Consider the following 21,262-nt stretch of genomic DNA (forward strand, 5'->3'; position numbering starts at 1 on the left):
CACTGCAGATGGTTCTCGCTGGAGTCACTTAAATGTTACCTCTAAATGAACTCTGGCTTGACTCATGCAGGGCAACAGATGGGGATAAAGACCATGACAAACAGTGTGACACTGACAGATTGGTGGCAGCTTTCAGACATGCTAAAACCTTACTGTGTGTCATCTCTGACAGTAATCATGCACAGTGGACCATGAGGTCAGCATCTTGGTTTATGTTTGGAGTCCTTAGCATCTCTAACTGATAATCTGTGAAACCTTTACAGTGTTGGGTTGCAGCAGCCTGTTGTCCCCAAACTGCAAATGACAACATTCTCCTTTATTCTCTCATATCTGTGTCCTTCATCGAGGGACTTTACTCTTAACTCCTCCAGCTGTTGTGTGTCCATGAACACACTAGATAGCTCCTCAGTGTGAATACCACATGAAAATAAAGCAGTCTTTTGCTGAAAAAAATCTCCCAAAACAAACAATTTGGCATTCAACTAACACTCCCCAGATAAATATACTTGAATAGAAAATACACATTTTTAAATTCTTTGATGCAGACATTCCCTTTATACTTTCAGTTTTTGTCCATTTTTAGTTTAATTTAATGGTGGGTTTCAATGCCGCCAGCTTCTGACTTGCATGGATCCCAAACACACTTGATTCAAAGAAATCAAATGAAAGTGAAAATAAAAACCAGGAGGGTACTTGGACCAGAGTATGGATTCATTGGAATGAATATACGTAAATGCAAAATAAAAGTTATAACGATTTTTTTTGCAGCATGCATACTCTTGAGATCTTACAAAAATGACAAAGCCCTTTATTCTGTTTATTTTTTATTCATATACAAACAGACTGAACAAATGTATTTTCAGGGGCTTGAGTATCAACATGTAGAGTCAACAATACATCCTTGTTGACTTTGAAAGGATTTCCTTCAGCCTCCACTGCAGCTGCTAGAGTCTTCAGACTTTCTGTGAGCTCAAGTAAAGCACACACAGCTGAACTTTGATGCACAAATGGCTGAAGGGAGAAAAAACAAGTATCAGAGAGAAGGTGTAGTACAGAACACAACCAGCAACAGTAATACAACATCCACATTTTAATCTTAGAAAGATGTAGAAAGACGGAAAGAAAATATATGTATAGTTTGTGAAATGTCAGTGGTGGGTTCCCTTTGACTTATTAATCACTCTCTGACACACTCACCTGAACTCGGTCATCTGGTTCAGTCCATCTCCTTCTTGAGGTATTTCTTCATGACTGATGCTACGTCTCCCCCCTCACTGCCCTCTGCCTCCAGTCTTTCACCCTGTGGCCGTTCAATCCTTCGTCTGGTTCCCCCTCCTTGGGAACTTCCTCCTGACCCACCTGAGCTGGACGACTCGGTTTCTGAGCTTTTCCTGCTGCGGATCGACGGAGGCAGCTCCCCGAAGTGGACGCTCAGCGCCCTCCTGCCCCCTCTGACTGAGCTGGCCAGGCTGCTGGTGGACTGAGCTCTTCTGATGGCGGGCAGGATGTCAGACGACGCATCATCCCGGCTGTTATCCCCAGTCAGGCGGCGGTTTTGGAAAACCATGGGTTCTGAACCCAGAGAGCCCTCACCCCCGTCTTCTGTGACTACACTGCTGAGCATGCACCGCCGTAGAGGCTGAGGGGAGCGCTGCATGGAAGCGGACATGGAGCGCAGGGGATCCTCTGAGTCCTCCTCTGGGATGGACAGAGAAGGAGGGTGATGTCGAGCAGCGAGGGAGGACGCCAAAGAGGAGAGGCGTGGTAGTGAGGGGAGGGAAGAGGTGGAATCACCGGAACTGAACCGAGAAACTCTGGCCCCAGCTGTGGAGGCTCCAGCAGACGACTGAGATTCACCGATGGAGTGGACGCTGGCGGCACGGGGCAGGAGCGGAGAGGACGATTTCAGGATGCTGGGGCCCGGCCGGGGCTCCTGAAGGTCTTCCGCACCAAGGGACATGGCTGACGCTCTTCGTCTGAGCGTTGAGGCTCCGGTTGTTTGATAAATGGGCAGGGAGACGGCGCTGCCAGCTCCTTCTGCCGTATCAGCCCCAGCTCTGCGTTTACGAAGTCCGTCCAGCAGCTCGGACAGCGCAGAGGATGACGGGGCTCGGCCAAGACCTCGCGAACTGACTCCACCAGCCTCTGAGCCTTCATCATCAGGATCCACACATGAACTGAGGAGAAAGAATGAGACAACTTCACAAACTTCTCCTTCAGATGAGGAACCACAGATTGTAGGAGCCATATGTAAGTTTTCTTTTTTTATTAGTGGGTTTGGTTTGTGTCTGTACGCTGCATTGGTGCTCGAGTGAGGGGTGTGTAACTGTGGGTGTGCCATCAGTGGTTACTTGTAATTGCACTCACCTGTTCTCCTGGGCTGGTGTTTGAACATGGCGTCAGAAGTGAAATTTTCTGTTGCCCGCTAAGCTACACTGTATGACTTTGCCTTATTATCTTTGCAGGGACGATTGTGAGACAATTTAGAATAATGTCACAGTTTTCTCCCACGTTTAGTCCACTGCGGCTGATTGTTTTTTTAGTGGTTCCTCATTAGCTGCAATATTACAGATCATGTTCACATCTTAATTATTATATATGTTCTTAAGTGAGATGGACTTGTAACAGGGTACTACATCACATTCAGGGTTCACGCATTCACAAAATTGTGTAAATGTTCAGTGTAAAATGTGGTGAAGGCCTACAGTGAACATCGAGGCATATTCATAACAAATATACATTTCTGTCACATTAAACTGTAAAAGTAAGTCTTTGTCTGTAGGGTCATAATTGTTCTTCCTTTTGTCGAGAAAACCTGACAGAAAAGTCACTTGCACAACAGCACTGACCTACTTGTAAATTTGCAGCATCTAAGGACATATCTGTTCATCTGATCGGTTCTTGTTCTTACCGGAAGCTATAAGTGCTCATGGTGTCAGCGACAGACTGGCGCCCCCCGTGGCCGCTGATGGTACTGCCACTATAGGGGGAGCCACCACCACGGGATCCTCCTCTAGGTACCCCCAGCCAGTGTCGAATTCCCTCTCCAACATCCTCTGTCCCAATAGATCCAACACTCGACACAGAGTCACTGCAGAAGGAAAAAAAAAAAAATCACATCTGATCCTGTGTCTCATTCTTCAGCAGGAAGAAATGCACCGCTTAGCTGCAATGAGGATGCAGGCATTACAGACATTACAGACGACAACCGGTGACAAAGCTCAACAGACCACAGCTGATGATGCCACTGTAAACACAGGATACGTTTACAGCTTCATACTTGATGATTTCAGTGATTAAAATCATCTGACTGGAAAATGATTCCTCCTGCATCGCTGTTCATAAATCAATGCAGGATAAAATCTACGGCCTGGATGCACACGGAGAGTCTACACTAAGTCTGAAGACCAGTTAATTCCCTTTTCCTCCCTTCTAGGCAAACACCGAATGCTATGCAAGTTAGAGTGATTATTACATCAGCACACAGACAATTAAAAAGTTGCAGGGCTACTGCATAAAACCCACCACCGTGAACAGCACAAAGTTACAGCATCATCTCAGCCTGAAAACTGACCTTGTTGACTTCCATCAGCCTTCACTGATGACCCTGATGTTCAACTATTGGGTTATTTTAAAGGCTGTTTAACAAAGTTGTTGGAATGACTTTTTGTGATCGTCAGTGTTTTGTCACAATGAAGATCAGGGGGATAAATGCTTCAGAAAAAAAAGCAAATGAGCCAAAAACAAACAAAAAAAAGCCTCACTGACCAACAGGATGTGGTTCAGCTTTAACCCTGTCATGCATGAGTTATGAGAACCTTAATCAAGATTTTTTTTTCCTGAGTGTTTTAATTCCTCTTTAGGCATGAAAAAAACAATGCCATTGAAATTTTTTTTATGAACCTATTTTTCATGGAGTTGCAAAAATGTCCACTCAGCTGGACATCATGCATTTAATTTTTGAAGCAAAGAAACATGTATTTACTGATATACTGTGTGAAAACTATGGAATATTTATTTATTTATTTAGTTTTTTAACCTGTCTTGTCCAGCATCATAACAGCAGAATGGTAGTATGACTGCCCTTTTGTGCTGAATAAATTTGCTTTGCCAAGGGAAACTTCAATGAGGCTCCCCTTGATATTCTACTGTCTTTATTATGAGTTTCACTGAATCACATTTCGATGCCGGACCTGACAACGAAACATGTATTTACTGACATACTGTGTGAAAACTATCTTTTTTTTAAATGCTGCTAATCTGATGTTTTGTCATTTTAACATACTCTAATACTAGTTATTACTCACTTTATGGAGATAATATGCAAAAAAAAAAAAATTGTTTAAATAAAACTGTTAATTATAGTCTAATAATAATAACAAGCAATTCATTTACCCTCAAACATGTTACTGCAGATCAGGTTTATCAAGAACAGCAAAGTTACAGTAATGGTATGAATGTCAGTGTATGGGATGATCCACTGTGATGGCTGATATAGAACTAAAACAATAAAATCCATGAATATAGAAGAGAACAGCTGTAGAATAGCTGTCCACTGTAGTGACCACTATGCATGAAAGGGTTAATATACCATTTAAACATCTTGTATATTCATTTTCTTTTGTTATGCAATGTTAGATTTACAAATAACCAGTTAACACCGGTTGGACAGGTGTCATCGTGCATAGTACAGGGTGGATGTAATGGTGACAAGTTAATGTGGAGACAGATGGTTCTCTTATCATTGTGCTGCAGTGGTGGCCAGTGGGTTGTTAGTAGCCGTGCATGGCATCAGATTTGAGTTCCTTCAAATTAGAATTAAAGTTTATTATTAGAATCTATGGTTGCATTTCTGTAGTTTTGGCCATTTTTATACCATAAATAATAGTAGCTGATACGGTGCACAGTGAATGGCTGATGTCTGGGATCAAGGCCACAGTAATGGTAACAAACATGAGCATTCAGATAATCAAACATGATATTTTAATTTAATTTTTACCTCCGCCAAGGAGGTTATGTTTTTGCCAGGGTTTGTTTGTTTATTTGTCTGTCTGTTTGTCTGTCCGTTAGTGTGCAACATAACTCAAAAAGTTATGGACAGATTTGGATGAAATTTTCAGGGTTTGTTGGAAATGGGATAAGGAAGAAATGATTAAATTTTGGTGGTGATCGGGGGTGGGGGGGCCCACGGGGGGGGGGGGGGGGCCACTGATCAGCCTTGGCGGAGGTCTGCGCTCTCCGAGTGCTTCTAGTTATTTTTTAATTTAACTTTTATTTCACCAGGTAAAAACCCACTGAGGTAGAGATTTTACATCAATGAACTGGCCAAGAGGTCACCAACATATGTCATCTTTCTATAATGGACGTTCTGTGCGTCTGCGTGTCTTTGTCCGATCGATGTTGCAGCACAGGAGGGTGTTTGTACAGGTTTTCCTCAGCCTTCGTAGGCCCCATCGCCGCCAAACTCGCCAAATGAATAGAAACATTACTTGACTATCTACTAGGCACAATTTTATGTCCGTATTCAAATGTTGTGAGGTATTCTGGCCGATTTTATCCGTCCTGGCTCGCTCAGCCAGGCACGAGAGGTGTGACGTTTACGGACGAGTCGAGTCTTTTGAACGGCTCTTTTAAGTGAATCATAACCGATTCTTTGTGAGCTGTTCGTTTACGTGCCGTTCTTATATTCAAATTACCCACACTGCCTTCATGTTTGAGTTGTCCGCAGCACACCCCATTCACTTGAACGCAGCTACGTGCGCAGTTTAACTTAGGGGAGGATTTATCAGTGACAGTCCGACTGACTGGACTGAAGACATTTACCGCTGTATCCAGGAGGAGCAACTGGAAAAAGTGCAGATGTGGGATTAACTGGAGGAGCATTTTCTTCCTATAAATGCAGATATGCATTCATGTGGTAGAAAAGCCAGGCCCTGGTGGACCCCAGCCTCACCACCGTTATGGTATGAAGTACCTGTCTGCTGTTCTACTCTATGCAACGGGCCCTGAAACACGCTCAAAAATCTGTTTCCTTTTACACATTTGAAGGTTTTTCAAAAAAGTAACGCACTAATTACTTTCCCTGGTAACTAATTACATTTATGGAGGACTAATTCCGTTACTAATTCAATTACTTTTTTTGGAAAAGTAATTAGCAACTATAACTAATTACTTTTTCAAAGTAATTTGCCCAACACTGGTGGTTATGCTGCCGTTCATGAAATTTCTACTGCTACCAGACCATGCTACAATGTGAAGGCTGCAGTTCACTACAGCTGTATGAATGTAATCATGCTTGACAGGCCAAACAAATACATGCTCTTTCCTTCATGTCTCACATATTGGCTCAAATTATTACCTGCACAATGCATGATTAAATGGTAGTTTACAAATGGATAGTGGTGGCAGACAGCTTCTACTTATCATGTTATCATACAATGGCACCACGGGTACAATGCTGCTAGTAATAATAAATTATGATGTGTGATTAAAGATCAGCTGGTAACCACGAACACTTACATTTAGTTTAGGGTCCTGGCTGAACTTTGACAGACTGTAAAACTGTGAGCTGTGAGCGTTGGGCCTGTCAGATCAGTAAATGGGTCAAAACACAGTATTTGAAATCTCTCTGATGGGACATTTTAGAGACAAATTGACCGATTAGTATCGCTAAGTGACCCACATTTTTACTTTTAAATTAATTTTTGCTTTAGTTGGACCATGAGGGATTATCCAAAACAAGGAGCTACTTTATATTGAAATAAATGTTGGAATGGCAATTGATTAAAGTTCGCTCTCTGATGGGACAGTACTGTGTTTGGACCCAAATGCATGATTTTAAAACATTAAGTAGAGCTCATACTTTTTCCCTTTTAATATATTTAATATTAATGTGAAAACTGAGTACTAAAAGTTTTGCAATATGGAATAAACCATTTTGCCTGTGAGGTTTTATGTCTAAATAAAGTCACTTAGTAATTTGATACTAAATGTCAGCCTGCCTACAGCCACGTGAATCTTGATTTATGTGATGCACCAGATTTCAGTAGTAACCCTGCACTGGTAAGAATAATGCTATTAAAAGATATAGAAGTGATGGCCAAGGCTACAAAAATAAGCTTTAGTTGTAAAATATAGAAATGATTCTTTAAGAAGCAAAGTGCAATTTTGTATTTAATCCAAGATATTATAATGAGACGTTTAATGATGACAATTAAAAGCCTTATGCAATGTTCATTACACAGCAGCATACATTTATAGCCAGATATTGGCCAAGCGAGAAAAAAAAGCACACGCCCGCGACCAGCTCACACACACAGACACACACAGACATCCATGAGGGTCTTACAGGTCTTTCTTTCGAGTAAAAGACTCCACAGCAGTTTGAACACTGGATCGAAGGGGAGAGTGGTGAAGGGTTGAGTTTACACGTACAGATGTGATCATTTAACAACAGAGACGGCTCGTGGAAGAGCAGTTACCTCTCAGAGTCACTCTCGTCGCTTGACTCCACTTCCTCCAGGGCGGCCTGCAGATCCACGATGCGGCGGATGGACGTCTCCAGGTCGGCCTGTAATGTCTGTCTGACAGCGCTGAGCTCCTCCACCTGCATCTCCTGTAAATAAACATGAATGTGAGATTACCGGACATTTATTGATAAAGGAGCAATAACGTGCTCACCTTCCAAAGGCCAGCTGTGTGTTTTCATCCCCTGACAACCATTAACGACCTGGAGGCCCATTCCGCCGCTACAATTACAGTCATTCTTTCCCATATTACCTCATCAGTCAAACATTGAATGTCCTATGGCATGTCCTCTCTCACATAAGGGTCTATGACCTAGCCTCTGGTGCCCATGTTTGTACCGGCCTGATCAGGTTATTTAGAGGAAAATTGTTACATACACACATTGACATTGGGAGAATAGAGTGATTTATTAATTCATCTGTTTTTTTTCTGTCTCTCCAGCATCTTGTCACACACACACACAAGCTTCTCGGCTTTCAAAGTTATTGGCTTTGTTAGCTTTGAGAAGACGGGTGTGGGTGCAGTGGTTGTCATAGAGACACATAAGCATGTATGAATGTGTGTGTATGTGTGTGTGTGTGTGTGTGTGTGTGTGTGCCTATAACCTTGAAGAGACAATGAGGATTAATCACAGTCAGAGAGAGAAGGCAGGGTGAGGGAGAGATGACGTTAAGAACGAAGGATGGGGAGGTGGGTGGAGGAGGAAGAGTGGTGGGTGTGTGTGCATGAATATGTCTATTCATGAGCGCTGTGTGTAGTGTGTGTTTGTGTGTCTGCTTGTCTGCATAGTTCCTTGGTAGGTTGTTAAAGGGCATCCTTGTGTGTTTGTGTGTTGCTTTGTGCTAATAACTGAATAAGTATTGAAACTCCTTTTTTCTACAGCTCGGAGGTCACAAAAGAAATGTGCTGGATGGAGGAGCACACACACATTTGAGTCAATAAGTGCAAGTATAACGTTCATTACAAGCGCTTCAGTCATTTCAGTGCAATGTCAGTGGAAAATCAGTCGACATGAATAGAGCTGCATGATACAGTATGTACAGGAGTTTAATAGTGAATCGGGAAAATGCAGTGAAGTGAAACCGAGCTAAAACTACTATCTAACAGTATCCATAGACCAATCCTTATCAGGTGGAAGGAGAATATGTTCATTACTGGGAGCCCTCTGCTTTAATATGCTGCTTGTATTATACTTGTGTTACATGTATCGTGCATGTTGTTGAGTCAGTTCAAGTTGTTTTTGTGCTTCTTTGTATGCTTGCACTGAAGAAAAAATTCCTCCAGCTTGGCAGTGGAAAATCCCTGAATTTATAATGAACACTGCTGTTGTAAGAAAAGTTAAAAGTTAATTCCACTTAAATCTTCTTAAAATTATTGAATTACATTTTAAATGCCTTAATTACCAATCGCATCATAATTATGTCAACATTCGATATTAGAAAATAATTAATGGAATGTGTTTTTGACTCATTGTTGGGAGTCAAAAATATGAGGAGTCTTCTTGAGCGTTGTCAGTTTCCAGCCAAAAGCACCACTCCTATAAGATCCTAAAATATGTTTAGATGTCTGCAGAAACACTCCTGCTGATAAAGCTCCTGCAATAATGAAAGGGATGTTATGAAATGTTCTAGATAATACACCAGCTGTTGTTTCTCTTAATGAGAACAGCGGAGAAGTGCCTGTTTTTTGGAAGTGGGGTGCACTTGCAATCATTGCCTGAAGGAAGTGTTCCCTGCCAAAGCATTAAATGATCAGCTTTTGTGGAATCTTGAAGTCCTGCTGAGTTCATATTTAGCTGCTCAGGTGGAGAGGAGGTGATGTGTCTGCGGGTAGCAGGAGGTGTCAGAGGAGACAAAGTGGATCTGTGCTGCTCTGGCCATGTGTGGTGATGGAGGGCGGAGGTCTGTGAAAGTAGAAGCAGTGGTTTGTGGGTGTGTTACCAGCTCCATGCGTCTGCGGCTGCTGTCCTGCTCCCTCTGAGTCAGCTCCTCCATCTCCAGCCTCATGTCCTGCAGACGCTGCTGGTAGTACCGGGCGTTCTCCTTCTCCCGAGCCTCGGCCTGGGCGCTCTGCTCCAGCTCCTCCCCAAGTCGGACCACACTGTCCCTTAGACGCAACACCAGCACCTACACGCACACACACACATTTTATTGGGGCATATTTCCATGATAATAAATAGGTGTTGAACTTGAGGGAACATCACTTGCCCTTACCTCAAACCTCTTGACTTGTCCTCTCTGAAACTCTAATTTATTTTCCAGGTCACATACACGTGCCTCTTGTTTACTGACAATGCTGCGCCCCACAGTGGACGACTCCAGGAACTGCACCCTTGACACACTCTGCTGGAGCTGCATCATGAGGAGGAGGAGGAGGATAGAAGTGGGCCAAAAACATTTGGAGAACTAAATTATACACCAATATATCAGACAGTGTGACAGTACTCCACCTGAAGCTTGGAGTTATATTAAGATCTGTAACAGGGAGGTTAAATAATCCAGAAATCTATTATAGTCTCCTATCAGCTGGTTTCAGCAGCACATTTAGTTCACGAACCGCTTGGGGCTGCGTGTATTTCCTGATATTCCAACCAAGGTTACCTCTTCCTGGAGAGAGTGTCTCTGCTTCTTCAGCTCCTCCAGTTCAGCCTGGAGCTCTCTGATCTGAGCGATATCGCTGGAGGACTGAACCATAGATATGAGGGAGAGATTTAGAGAACAGACCTGATAATCTCACCTGAAGATAAACTACACAGAGCATAAAACTGTACCTGTGCAATGAGCGCTTTGTGCTTCTTCATGAGTTCATTAAGATCTTCCTGGTCCTCCTCAACCCTTTTCAATAGGTCCGTCTTCTCATGCTGTAGCAGGGCAAACTGTTCATCCACCTGGACACACAAACACATGAACGATATTCAACTAGGAGCTGCTGTACTGATAATTTTTTTCGAAATTAATTTTAATGGAAAGAAAATATTCTGGTGTTAACCCTGGTTCTATTTGTCTAAAGTCACTGTAAACACATTAATTTCATTTGCTGTAATTACGCCCACCACAACTACAACATAATCACATACTTCAAATTATTTGATCTACCATCAATTATTTTGCATAATTATGATAACTGTCATCATTCACCTGTATAAAAACAGCTCAGGCAAAACAAAAATATCATATTTCCATTTTATTGTTGCTTCATTTTCCATCACACTCTTCTAATCAGGTCAACTCGATTTCCCTTCTTCATCATGAGTTACTTCACTTCTCTTAATACCTGTCATCATCGGTAATTTCATGGTACATTTCATAATTAGGTTTTATATATTTAACGTCAACCCTTCGCTGAATCATATTTGTTTACAAAGCTTAACACAGACATAATTTTCATTTAATGCGTTCCTTTGTTCAATGCCAATATAAGGGTCATTTTTTATTCGGTGGACTGTGTATACGCAAAGTCATTCTGTGATTTATACTGTGCTAATGGCATACAATAAACGGAAAAAGACTTTTATTCATTATTCTTGATTAAATCACTACCTAAAGAGTTGATGTTTCGACCATCTGATGTCATCTCTGCCCATATGTGTCAAATAAAACAGTGTAATGTCATTAACTTTACACATGCTTGTCGCACTAAATTCCAGATGCGACATCAGTCAGCAGTGATAAATGAATGTCGCTGGATTTATTAGAAAAAAAAATTCCATCTTCTCATATTTTCTACCTCAAAATTAAGATATTTTTCTTTTATTTGAAACAGAGCAGAATAGAACCAGTGTAACGGTCAGCGATTTCTGCATTTTGTTCACTTTAGGTAGTCGCAGCTTACAGCCGTTTGACGCTAATATTCAGCTTTCATTTTTCACCTGTTTGAGCAGCATTACCACTCACACACACTCACCATGCTCTTCTGTTTGCAGATGTTTTCCAGTTCTATCTGAGTGTTCTCCAGTTCCTGTGAAAGGGTTGTCTGGATGCTCTCAGCCTCGAGCCTCCTCGCCTCACTCTCCTCAAGCTATTTAAAGACCAAGAGCATAGAAGAGCCTCATAAAACACACATACTGTGTCACTGTTTGGGTTTGCAGAGGTCAGCTGAATTACAGGTGAGTTTACCTGGCAGTGCAGACGCTCTATCTGCTCTTTGCTACAGCCGGGCAGGTTGTCCTCTGAGTTGAGGGTGGCGAGCATCAGCTGGGTATCAGCCAGAAGGGCATGGGTCCTCTTCAGATCTCTCCTCAGCTTCTTCTCCACATCAAAGTCTCTGTGACCCACCTGCAACGCATTGATGGAGGGCATCGATTAATATTTAAAACAGCAGGATATCAACAGAAAGTAAAGAGTTTTGTTTTTTGCACTGAAAAAAATGCAAAGAAACGTCCCATGTATTAAGGAAAAACACACAGCAGGCCAGTGGTGTAAGTACATTCTGCTTGGCTGGGAAGCCAGAATATACACCTAATGGGAAACATTCATTCATCTTCAGAAACCGCTTTACCTTCACTAGGGTCACAGGGGTCGCTGGAGCCTATCCCGGCTACTTATGGGTGAAGACGGGGTACACCCTGGATGTGTTGCCAGGTCATTGTGGGGATGACATATAGAGACAAACACACACCTATGGGCAATTTAGATTAACCGATTAACCTATCAGTGCATGTCCGGTGTTGGAATCAAACAAAGGACCTTCTTGCTGTGAGGTATAAATGCTATCCACTGCACCACCGTGTTGCCCAACAATGCAGCATATTTATATTTAAGTTAATGTAACACCTAATGAAAACATAGATATTTAGGACATAATACTCTTAAACTGTGCAGAAGCTGTGCAAGTGGAAAACAATCTTGTTTATCTTCAGGGATACAATGAAAAAGGTTTAGTTTGCTACTTAACCCTAGCTGGTGCATCATTTAAAGACCAAATTCTGTACATTTCATTGAATGAGATTGACTTTCTGATAAAAAATATTTCTCTTTTGTAGAAAATAAGCCTCATTTCAAACAAACTTTTTTTTTTTTTTAACTTTCTGAATCTCTCTTAAACTCTAAAAATGCTGATATATTTCTGTATAGCTAAAAAAAATCCCCATCCCATTTTCAGTTAAATAAGACAGAGTTCGGCAGTTTGGGCCTTTTAAACATTTCAGCTCAAACTTTATGCCAGTTTGGCCACAGACCAAGTCCTGGCCACTTTTCAACAGTCCAATTACATTAGAGACAGTGTTAAATCAGCTTCTGTAGGCTACTGCCTCTGAGCAGCATATGCTTGTTTTGTGGTCGCTGTAATATAAAAATGACACATTCATCACCTTGGGAACATTAAGTCACAATAATGATTATGTATGACATGGCAGGACTGGCCAGACACTCATTAAGTCCATTTCTGTGAGATTAGACTTCATACAAACCACATCCAAAAACACATAAAGTACAGTTCTGTGTGTATGTGTGTGTGTGTGTGTGTGTGTGTGTGTGTACATCGTGTACCTGGTCGCACAGAGTAGCAATTAGCCCTTCCAAGTCGTGCTTTTCATGAATCACCATCTGCTTCTCCTCATACTCTTGCTCCAACTGCATCTCCAACTGTTTCAGCTACACACAGAACATACACAGGCAACACAAGACAAAAAATGATGAACGGCCAGACTGAATGAGCTTTTATTGTCCATGACAGGAAATTTCCCCTGCAGCAGGATGCTAAATGATAAGCATAAAAGTATCATCATCATCTGTAGAGCTGTGCAGAAATAAACACCACGAAATAACAGCAGCATACCAACTGTCATCAGCTGAATAAATAAGGCAGAGTTTGGTGGTTTTAACTTTTTGCCAGAGGGAAGAGCTTTAAATTCTTCACTGAGCAGAGATAAATGATGCCGTGTGTGGTTCTGCTATTTCCTACAAACACAGTCCATCAACCAACCAGCCACTTAACAACAGCAGGTCATGACCCATGAACAAAACACTGCGAGGACAACACAGCTCTCTTTAGAACAAACAAGCAAACACATAACACACAGTCTATCAAAGCACAGGGAACAATTGTTATGTCTTGTGCATATCTTTCATTCAGTTTAACCCACATGTGATTTGGGGCGTAGGAAAATATCAGTTCTGCAATATATCGGGATATTTCATTTCACAATACTGTATCGATATTACAAAGTACTGTATCGATATTCTTAGGTATTTATTCAAATGCAGATATTGTGGAGGTCCATTTTTGTGTTTTTGTTTTTCTTTTTGTTTATATTTTATTCATTATTATTTAACGCTCTTTTATTAAATAATGTTAATTCCTTTGCTGAGATTGCACAAAAAATATTATGATGTTAGCTATGCACTAATAGAATATGAACATTTGAAGAGGATCTTAAACAGTAATGTCTGTAAAAGATAATTTAAGTTTTAACAAAGGAAATTTTGCGATATAGCATTAGATCCTGTTCTGATCCAATAAAAATGTGTTTAGTATTTGTGCATATTTCTGGTGTAATTCAATTCTTCAAGGAAATAATTATTAAAAGAAAAAGAAACAAACAAAAAATTGCTTTTTTTAACAGTATCATGATATATCGTGATCCTAGTATTGTGATTTGTATCGTATTACCAGGTTCTTGCCAATACAAACCACTATATGTGATTGTTACATGAATATAAATTATGAATATGATGGCATAACACTAAGCACTGAACAGGAGAAACTATGGAGTTGACAATAATAAATACATTATTACTTCACCAATCTGTTAAAAATGCTTATATATGTGAAATTTGCTGTATCTTAGCCAAATGTCACCTGCTTGTGTATTAACTTAAAAAATACCCTGCTTCATCTTGTCAAGATCCTCCTGGTGGCCGAGAAGAAGGTCATAACAAAGAACTGGCTTAAGACTGATGCTCCGTCTTCCAAACAATGGCTTTCAATCATACATGATATTCTTGTCATGGATCATCTTACATATAAACTGAAGTAGAATGAAAATCTCTTCATAAAAAACGGGAAAATGGCTGACATTCAGGGAAAAACGTATCTATTAAGGGACCTAAACCGATGCTGACACAAACACAGGCTGTTCTTTTCATTTGTTTGTTTTCTGTTCTTTTGTTTCTTTTCCTGCTCCTCAACCTGAGGAGATTGGATTGTATTATACTGATAAAAATGAGAAATAAATAAAAATTGTAAAAAAAAAAAAAAAAAAAAAAAAAAAATACCCTGCTTCAGAAGTGATAGTTTAGTGTAAAGGAAAAAAATCAATGAGTAAATGAAAGTTAATTTCATCCATTATTCTTAATCAAGCCCACATACTGAATTTTTATTTAATTTATCTTTAAATGAGGGTAGAAATCTCAATTTGCAATGGAGACACAACATCTAACACATAAACTATACAGCAGAAAGCTTTGCACACATAAGAAAAGAAACTGAAAGACAGAAGCTGAACGCACTAAAAAACTATTGTCAAATGAATCCTCTGTCATATAATTTTAGCCACAGATTATATATATTTTTAGAGTCGGGGATATCTTGTTCAATCTATAATGTTTGTTTTGTTCTCTTTTGTCATTTGAGACTAAAACAAAGTCTTGTGGAAATGAACAATTCAGACGACACGTATCTATGGCACTGAACGTACTGCTGTTTATATGAGCTGATCTGCAACTGTACATTTCAGCTCTACTTCCACCCCTGCATCCACCTGTGGGCTCTGCGTCTAAGCTGCCAGAGGGGGAGTTATGATGGTTACTATACGGTCTGTCCTGTGGGCAGTGACAATGTCTACACTTAAATCCTCGATATCAAGTTGAGCTTATGAGATTTTTACTTATTTGTCCTTATATGCGAGCTGACTCACCATGGACTGTCACAAAAGCTAAATCTCCAATACAACTGTGTGCTAATGAGTTTGCAAAGAAACTTGATTTGCACTGAGGTAACAGCAGAGATGTTATATGATACCTGCTGTGTGGTTGTGTAACACTGTTGAAAAGAAAAAAAAGTGGATTGTTGACATGAAAGTACTGTCTGTCTTCTTTTCTGCCAAAGATGCACATTTATTAACCCACAAAGACCCAAACATCCACCTGCGACCAAAATCATTCACTGATATAAAATGTTTAATATCTGTTAATCCATTAATCCTATCAGTACATGTGAATAATTGGTGTAAAATGCAATTTGTCCTCTTTTCATAGTCATCAGATATGACCCACTTGGACGTTCAGAGGCTCTGTAGTGAGCGTGGAAACACCGTCATCTTCTACAACATTGATTCACCTGTAAAACCCATGGAGTTGGATCAATGACAGTGGATGGAGACACTTATTTTATGTTCAGTTAATGATATGTTTTGCAACAAAACTGATCTTTATCTTCAGTTTTCTGTTTTGATATAATAACCCTCAACTTTAAACTGAGCCTTTACAAACATCTACATAATCAGTACATTAAATACAGGAAAATACCAGATTTTCACACAAAAAAAAGCAAAATACAGAGGATAATATTAGAGTATGTGGTGATAAATCAATTAAGTAAGGTTAAAAATAGGACCAATGGCCCTGTAGCTTACCGGCCAAATTAAAAGCTTTGGGAAATGTATCCAGATGCCATTTATTATCACCCAGTTATGTGTATTTATTATATTACAGAAATAGTCCAAGCTGAAAGCATGGACGGTCAGGATTTATTCTTTGATAGACCTGGCTTTGTTGAAACAAGTGTCACACATATTATTCTGAGAACAATGTGCATACAATAATGGCTTGATTGAGTTACCATAGGTCAACTTTGGTCATAAATTGTAGTGAAATGTGTTCGCAATATATATCTCAAAGTATATAACCATCAAATAACAATGGAAGGACTTTAAGGACCTATGCAGCAAAGGGTGCCTGAATACCTTTGGAATGAAAATATGGTATTTCAAGACGGGTCATCTATCATGGTATTTAGGGGGGCTGTGCGGTCCAGTGGGTTAGGTGATGGACAGACATACCAGAGGCTATTATTGCATCGATCCACTTCCTATCTCTTATGATGGGGAAATTTTTCAAAGTTGCACCAAATCCAGAATCAGATTCGGATCCAAATAATTTCACTAACTTTTGTTGACATCATCATAAAGAAGCTGTATACCAAGTTTGAAGTCAACTGGAATTGTAGTTTTGGAGAAGAAGATGATTGAAAGTTTTGTAACGGACGACAAACGACGACAGAGGCCGCCGCCGGACACCGCATGACGACAATGGCTTACAGCCTATCAGCCGGTAAGCTAACACAAATGGAGAAAAATTCATTTGGGAACTGCCATAAAAGCAGCACTGGGTCTTTATGGGTTGAGTAACCTTGATATGTATGAAGATCTTTGTCTGAGAAAAGTTCTCAGTTATTAGAGACATATTGGATGTGTCAAATTCAGCATAATGTCCTTTAGTTGTGTGTTAATCCGTTGTGTTAACCAACCCGTCTCTGAGAGGACTTGTGCACATCCTCTAACTCCTCTTCTTTATCTTCTAACTCCTTCTGATGGATCTGCTTCATCCTCTCCATCTCCATCTCAAAACGCATGTGAATCTATTAGAGAAAAAAATAGAAATACACTGAGGAAAGCAGCAGCCAGTGAATGCATCCCGAATGGGCAGAGGGCATTTAAGGCCACCTGTTGTTGGTGTTGTATTCTTGCGGTGAGCTTGGTGATTTCCTCGGCTCGTTCACCGGCCTGGCTCTCAAGGAGGCGAAGCTGTTTTTTGAGGTCAGGCAGAGAGTCCGAGGCCAGATCAACAGGTAGGCTGAGGTCACGGATCTGAGCACACAACTCCTCCTTCTGCTTCTGCAGACGGCCCACCTCCGACTGGCTCTCCTGGAGACACCCACACACAAATGCATCGCTGATACTAAAAAAAATAGATTCATCCTCCAAGTAAGAAAAACTGTTGTTGTCCTCCGGTTTGTCAAGCGTCCCTGGATCCGACAGAGGTTAAATAGCCTAATCTCACTAAAGTATACTTTGGCAGGTTTGGCCATGTGGGAGTTGAAAACAAGGCCGTCCAACACAGACACAAACACAAAGAAAATAAACAGCAGAGCTCCAAGTTGGAAAGGTCTGTACAGTAAATAAAGAATAGCCAGTCTTGTTTAAAAGGTAACAACAAATATTGTCAGAATGTCAAGTGTGTACGTTTTTATCTCTGTCTGACATCAATCTAGTCCATCTTTTTTTTTTAATGTCTGTCAGAATAACTAAAACACTCAGAAGCCAAATACTGCGATTACCATTTATCTCATAATGAGAAGTCATTTTTTTTTATCAGCTCTGTACTTTTCTTCCTCCCCTGCACATATCCTTTTCATCTGTTTTTATTCCTCATAATTTGGCTGCTTCACCAGTCTACAATACTGTTGAAATCATTTTTCAGCCAATGACACCATTTCATGAATCAGATGTGACAAAGAGAATTTACACAATAGATGATGTGCTCTTTCCCGGGTTCACTAGATGAATGATGGTTTTGACATTTTACCTTTAAGCAAACCATCCTCTTACCAATGCTTCTTGTTTTGTTTATGTAAACAGTTTCTAAAGGTTATTCTGTTTTCCAACAAGATACAGACACGGTGGATGGTTGATTCCGATGACATTCTGACTTGGTTTTCAATGAATTTATGACAAAGATCCCAAACCCACCTGTAGGTTGTGACGCAGAGTGTATATTTCAATCCCCAGAGCACTGTTTTCTTGAAAAGTTTTGTCCTTTTGCTCTCTTTCATTGTCAGCTTCCTCTAAGGCCTGCGTCAACTCATTGTCGAACCTGTACAAACACACAACAGGTAGAAGTTTAAGATAAACTGCTACATTTTACTGTCTTTTTGATATTTTTAATCAGCTTAAAGTAGACTGAACACCCTGAGTATTTGTCATTTCTGCTTTAACCCATAAAGACCCAGAGCTACTTTAGTGGCACTTCCCACATTAAATTTTCTCTATATTTAACATTTCTAAAGTGATTTATCACTTTGATTTATCTATGATATTATGTTATTATTATTTTGTGTTTTTCAGTGAAAATCAGGTATTTTCCTAAGTTCAATTCACTGATCATGTAGATGTTGATAAAAGCTCTGTTTAAAGTTGAGGGTTCAGAAACACAGAAAACTGAAGAAAAAGTGACTTTTTCAGTAAAGATATCAATGACAGAATCTAAAAACAAGCATCTCCATCCACTGTCATTGATCCAACTTCATGGGTTTTACTGGTGAATCAATGTTGTAGAAGATGACGGTGTTTCCACGTTCACTACGGAGCCTCTGAACGTCCAAATGGGTCATATCTGATGACCATGAAAAGATGACAAACTGCATTTTACACCAATTATTTCAATGTATTAATAGGTTTAGTGGTTCAGAAGTTATTAAACATTTTAGATCAGTAGATGATTTTGGTCGACGGTGGATGTTTGGGCCTTTATGGGTTAAAATAGAAAAGAACATTCTATCATTAAAGTTTTAACTGAACTATGGAAAGCAGGTGGATACACACCGCCTTTGTTTGCGTTCCAGCTCATGCATGCGGCTCTGCAGGCTGTCAGTGAGGACCCGGGCATCTTGAAGATCAGAGGTCACACGGCGGCAGTGGCGCTTCAGCTCTGTGGCACTCCTCCTGGACTGCTCCAGCTGGGCCTGCAGTGAAGCCACCTACCCCCCCAACACACACACACACACACACACACACACACACACATACAGTGTTATTAACTTCAGACATCTAATCTCCCATTACTGTTGCTGTGCACGTCAGAGTGTCCTGTCTCACCTTGGTATCGAGCTGTTGTCGGGTCTGCCTCTCTGTCTCAACTTTTTCCTCCGTCTGCTTGAGTCGTCTGCGGACAAATTCAACCTCTGTCTGGCAGCACTCCAGCTGCATGACCAGCTCGCTCTCTGTGGAGGAGAAGACGGATGTGACTTTGTCACAGGTGATGGTCACGGCCACACAAAGTCTATAGTGACATTTCTGTACCTTTGTTTAGTTTGAAACAATCTGTCCTTAATCATGCGCTACAGATGTAATTACACTGCGTTTAATGCAAACATACTGTGGTCTGTTCCTCCTGAGGACAGTGTTTTACTACACTAATGATGCAAACTGTAAGGTTGGAGCTCTTTACAGCTAAAACAACTAGAAGCAAAAAATAGTGTGACTCAGCCTCTGCTTCTGCCTGTCAATGTAGGCGTGTCAGTGATTGTAAGAGATTGTTAGGTAGCAGCAAGATGTGACGCTCATCACCAGAAACTGCAATTACTACCCTCCTCTCCTCAGCTGAAGAAGACAAAAGTGGTCCACTGTTACATAACTTTAGTTTATAGATTAGTAAAGCAGTCATTAACATTTCCTTGTCATTTCTCGCCACAGCATCACGAGAAACAATAGCTTCATGTCCCTAAAAAAAAGTAATAAGGGTAGAGTTGACGAACGACAATGACAACAGCCCATAAACACAGACATGCAGAGTCCTGGTCTTTACCTGATCCTGCTCCTCTCTGACTCTCAGCCATCGAGGATTTCTGTTTCTCCTCCTCCAGCTGCTTCTCCAGAGTTTCCATGGTGACTTTGCACTGGTCTAGGCGAGCCTTATAATGAACAACAGCAGAATGTGGCCTGAGATATTCGATGATCAGGAGGATGCATTACTTTCAGATGTATTAACACAGAACATGACAATTAATTCTCAATACCAAGGAGTTCAAAGAAAAGTGTTATAACTTAAGAGGTCGTTCTAGTTTAGTTACTATATTTGGACGCTGAGAAATGAGTAACAGATTACTTTGTCAATATGGAACCAATCAGTGACTCCTCAGTCCGTCTACCTGCAGGTCTTTGTTCTCCCTGCTGAGCCGAAGTCTCTCTGCCCTCTCCACATCCAGAGCCTGGCCCACGGCATCGCCACGGAAACGCTCATCGCTCAGCTCAGATGTCACAGCTGTAACCTACGCACACAAATCAAAAAATGATGCGTGTGTCTATGTGTGTGTGTGTGTGTCTACGTGTGTTGCATGTGTGTGTCTCTATGTGTGTCTGTGTGTGTGTTTGTGTATGTGTGTGTGTGTGTGTGTGTGTGTGTGTGTGTGTGTGTGTGTGTGTGCTTAGTGCAGCACAGACCTTGGTCTCCAGGCTGTCTGCAGTCTGCCTCAGCTCGTTCCTCTCCTTCTCTGATTTCTCCAGACGCCGTCTCAGAGCTGATAACTCATCCTGACAAACACAATCAGAGCATCTTTAAAATATCTACCTGACAATATTTGATCACAGATTTATTTTACAATCTTTGAAATCTCTGTTTATTACATTTCTCGTCAGTGCTGAGCTGTGTGTGTGTGTACCTCTTTGGTCCTGAGTCTCTCATTGTCCATGTTGACATCAAGCAGAGGACGGACTCGGCAGAAAAGTTTCCACCAACTCCACTTGGCCACGACCCTCAGAGCCCGGAGGTTCCTCTGCAGACAACTCACTGCCATCTGCTGCACCTGAGGAAGCACAAGATTATATGTTTAGGAAAACATTTGCAACCCACTTATACTAATTTTAATGAGATAACGTGAAAATTCAAGTCTTAACCCCCCAGGGCCTATGATCACTTCAGGGTGATCAGATCACATGACGTTTTCAAAACTAAACAGGTCACCTGGAGCACTGCTGTCAACTTCACATGAAAGTGCAGATTGGAAACTCTCCTCTAGTTTT

The 21,262-nt window shown here is 40.9% G+C and overlaps 1 protein-coding gene across 2 annotated transcripts in view; it reads right to left on the reverse strand.

Moving 5' to 3' along the window:
* Positions 1–827: 827 nt before the first annotated feature.
* myo18b (myosin XVIIIB) overlaps positions 828–21,262 on the reverse strand; it is a 50,920-nt gene continuing 30,485 nt past the window's right edge. Inside the window, exons 22-42 of one of the 2 annotated variants that reach the window (XM_030150988.1) lie at positions 20,902–21,045; positions 20,684–20,773; positions 20,392–20,511; positions 20,049–20,154; positions 19,340–19,464; positions 19,067–19,221; positions 18,215–18,338; positions 17,189–17,389; positions 16,993–17,103; positions 13,014–13,118; positions 11,643–11,801; positions 11,431–11,544; positions 10,298–10,414; positions 10,128–10,211; positions 9,741–9,878; positions 9,468–9,653; positions 7,482–7,615; positions 7,349–7,390; positions 2,912–3,091; positions 1,198–2,177; positions 828–1,011 (exon numbers count right to left, since the gene is read on the reverse strand). In XM_030150988.1, coding sequence (XP_030006848.1) covers positions 1,217–2,177; positions 2,912–3,091; positions 7,349–7,390; positions 7,482–7,615; positions 9,468–9,653; positions 9,741–9,878; positions 10,128–10,211; positions 10,298–10,414; positions 11,431–11,544; positions 11,643–11,801; positions 13,014–13,118; positions 16,993–17,103; positions 17,189–17,389; positions 18,215–18,338; positions 19,067–19,221; positions 19,340–19,464; positions 20,049–20,154; positions 20,392–20,511; positions 20,684–20,773; positions 20,902–21,045 — 3,396 coding nt within the window. In that variant the 3' untranslated portion in view covers positions 828–1,011; positions 1,198–1,216. The remainder of the gene's footprint in view (positions 1,012–1,197; positions 2,178–2,911; positions 3,092–7,348; positions 7,391–7,481; positions 7,616–9,467; positions 9,654–9,740; positions 9,879–10,127; positions 10,212–10,297; positions 10,415–11,430; positions 11,545–11,642; positions 11,802–13,013; positions 13,119–16,992; positions 17,104–17,188; positions 17,390–18,214; positions 18,339–19,066; positions 19,222–19,339; positions 19,465–20,048; positions 20,155–20,391; positions 20,512–20,683; positions 20,774–20,901; positions 21,046–21,262) is intronic. The other variant, XM_030150989.1, reaches the window with a different exon arrangement.

This window comes from Sphaeramia orbicularis, chromosome 12 (assembly GCF_902148855.1).
Source record: "Sphaeramia orbicularis chromosome 12, fSphaOr1.1, whole genome shotgun sequence".
In the NCBI taxonomy this organism is placed as follows: Eukaryota; Metazoa; Chordata; class Actinopteri; order Kurtiformes; family Apogonidae; genus Sphaeramia; species Sphaeramia orbicularis.